The 3,363-nt window shown below is 43.2% G+C and overlaps 1 gene segment (V, D, J or C); it reads left to right on the forward strand.

Annotated features, from left to right (window-relative positions):
- Nucleotides 1-258: 258 nt before the first annotated feature.
- Nucleotides 259-3,122, forward strand: LOC138608638 (Ig kappa-b4 chain C region-like). The segment is given in 3 exon segments: nt 259-478; nt 1,905-1,982; nt 2,797-3,122. Coding segments are annotated over 3 exon segments (624 nt in total).
- Nucleotides 3,123-3,363: the final 241 nt, after the last annotated feature.

Raw genomic sequence — 3,363 nt, forward strand, 5'->3', positions numbered from 1 at the left:
TTGAAGAACACAACTTATAATAAGAAAATGTTTATTACACACAGAGATGATTAAAAATGCTCATCTAAATCAAGAATTATGTGAGTCTTTGATTGTCAGGGGTCAAAGGTCTTCACAAAGACTTTAGATTTTTGAAATTGTTTAGTTTGCCTTGTCTTGATATTTGATGAATCAAAAAGAATAATTGGTGGTGAGTTGGATCAGATAGCGGAGGAGGGGCTGCCACACAGACTTAGTAAACCTAAACATGTAGTGAGGATGAACCGGGAATATTTGACGGAGGACCTTCTGCACGAGGTCTTCAACTCTCTCCTCCAGAAGAATATCTGGTGCATCCTGGGGGATGTTGAGGACATGAAATGTTCGTGGGTTATGTTCAAAGCTTCCATGTGGAAGCGGCTGTTGCGGGAGTTGTCGCCACAAGGCCATCGGGGCCTGTCGTGGCGGGAACCAAAGAATCCACTGGTGGACAGCAGAGGTGAAGGAAGTCATCAGGCTTAATGAGGAGGCCTTTCGGGCTTGGTTAGCCCAGGGGTCTACAGAAGCAGCAGACATGTACCGGGTGGCCAGAAGGGCTGTGGCTTCAGTGGTTGCGGAAGCAAAACCCGGCTGTGGAAGACGTTCAGAGTGGCTATAGAGAAGGACTTACGGTTGGCCTCAAGGAAGTACTGGCAAACTATCAGATGACTCAGGAGGGGGAAAAAGGGATTGCTCAGGCTGTCTTCAGCAGACGTGGAGTACTGCTGAACCAGACTGGGGATATCGTCAGACGGTGGAAAGAACACTTTGAGGAACTCTTGATCCCAACCAAAACGTCTCTGATGAGGAGGCAGAGTCTGAAGATCCTTGGGAAGCCTGATCTATATCCTTGGCAGAAGTCACTGAGGTGGTCAAGAAGCTCCTCAGTGGCAGGGCAACAGGTGTAGGTGAGATTCACCGTGAGATGCTAAAGGCTCTTGACATGGCTGACACGCCTCTTCAATGTCCAGTTGAGGTCTGGGACGGTGCCTGTGGAAAGGCAGACCAGGGTGGTGGTTCCCATTTTCAAAAAGGGGCACCAGAGGGTGTGTCGGGGTAACACACTTCTCAGCCTCCCAAATAAAGTTTATTCAAGGATGCTGGAAAGGAGACCTCGGCTGATCGTCGATCCTCAGGTACAGGAGGAACAATGCAGATTTCTTCCTGGACATGGAACAGTGGACCAACTCTTTACCCCTGCAGGGCTGCTTGTGGGGGTATGGGAGTTTGCTCATCCAGCCTACATGTGTTTTGTAGACTTGGAGAAGGCCTATGATCGTGTCCCTCGGGGAGGAGGTTATAATGGAGACAGATTGATAAAAGAAGCTGTGATGATTATGGTCATTTAATGTCAACTAAATTATTCTTTTCATATTTAAGATTTTTGTAATTCATGTTCATTGGAGGTTACAGCAACAATGATGTGAAGTTGAATCTGCGATACTATATGTTTGTAGTGTGTGTCTGTGTGTGTGTGTCTGTGTGTGTGTGTGTCTGTGTGTGTGTGTGTGTGTGTGTGTGTGTGTGTGTGTGTGTGTGTGTGTGTGTGTCCTTTTATTACCCTGATGATACTGTTTAATAATGGATCAATCAATGAATCTGACTATTGATTAAACATCTTTTAACACCAATCCAATCTGATTTTAGGTTCATGCTTCTGGACAAATTGATGGAGAAAAAATGTCTTTGGTTCTAACAAATTAAACACTACAGAAACAAAATAGTTCCAACATTAAAACATGATCAATAAAAACATGCTGTCTTAAACTTTGTAGCATTGTATTATTGTCAGTTTTGATTGAATGTGTAAAAATGTTGCACACAGAGACTCATTTTGGTGAGTTTGTTTGTGTCAAAGTCAGAGAGCCGTGTCTCTCTACAGTGAGAGGTTTTTGTACGGCGGCTCAATGAGTTTGTATCACTGTGGTGGACTTTTGGTGGAGGAACCAGACTGCATGTTGGAAGTAAGTTTCTGCACAAATACTAAATCTAATGTGTAAAGTAATGTTTCAATTCAGGTTGTTCATGTTTGATGCAGAAAATATGTCTTTTTTAAATGTGACACTTTAACTATGAATGTTTTTATTTGTCCTCCTTTACCATGGAGGTTCACTCAGGACAGTTCACTAAACAGTTCTTTACAAATTAGTGTCAGACTGAAAGTTCAACTTGAAGCTTGAAGTGCAGAAAATATAAAACCTGTTTTTCAAATGTTTTGTCAATATTACATTTCATTTTACAAATCAATGATAACCGTTTGGACATGAATTAAGTGTCATTGATTGAAGTCAAATGAACGATGTAAAGATAAATCATTCCATTTAAAAATGAACACTATCTCAGATATTTTCAAAAACTGTTTGACATTTTGAAAATCTATTGACCTGTTTGATTAGGATGGTCATTTGATTGTTACTTCATATTTTCACTTTGCTTCTGTTTTGACTCAAAAGTTTATAATACTGTTTGTTAACGCTTGTTATAATTATGCAGAAGAAGTTTTAAAATCAGGCCAAATTTCATATTTCAATTCAAGCTTAGTTCTGTGTATTTCAGGTCATTCTGTGTGATGATTGTCTCTGTGCTGATGTGCATGAGAGGCTTCTTAAAGGGAAGTGAAACAATGTGTGAGTGAGTGACTGATGGAGCAGAAAAAACATCTGACAGAAACTCCTTAAAGCACAAAATCAACTCTCACACAGTAAAGGTGTCCAAGTGTCTGCTGTTTGATTGACAGCTGTGTGCTCCCTCTCCTCTAACCTGAATGGTGTCTCCTAGGTGATGTCCGTCCCACCCTGATGGTGCTGCCCCCCTCCAGTGAGGAGCTGGATCAGGGGAAGGCCACGCTCATGTGCCTGGCCAACAAGGGCTTCCCCTCAGACTGGAGTCTGGCCTGGAAGGTGGACGGCGGCAGCAGCAGCATCTGGGAGGACAGCAGCAGCCCTGCGGTGCTGGAGAAGGACGGCCGCTACAGCTGGAGCAGCACCCTGAGGCTCACTGCAGACCAGTGGAGGAAGGTGGGCTCTGTGACCTGTGAGGCCTCCCAGGGCTCCCAGACTCCTCTCTCAGAGACTCTGAGGAGAGACCAGTGTTCCCAGTACTGATCTGACTCACTGGGACTCTGCTCCTGGTTTTCCTCTGCTCCTGCTCTCAGTCCGACCCCCTGTCTCTTAAACTCTTTTTCTCTCTGTTTCAACATGAACGTGTTTCTGCTTGTGTTAATGGTTTCACCATTTCAAACAATAAAGATTTGATCATGTATATTCTAACAGTGAATTGTCCTGAGACTTTCTTTCTTTGATACAGACTGTATCATTAAAGATAAGATTAGATAAGATACACTTT

Source organism: Semicossyphus pulcher, unplaced genomic scaffold (genome assembly GCF_022749685.1).
Source record: "Semicossyphus pulcher isolate SPU_LCO1_2020_fin unplaced genomic scaffold, fSemPul1.0.p SCAF_5, whole genome shotgun sequence".
In the NCBI taxonomy this organism is placed as follows: Eukaryota; Metazoa; Chordata; class Actinopteri; order Labriformes; family Labridae; genus Semicossyphus; species Semicossyphus pulcher.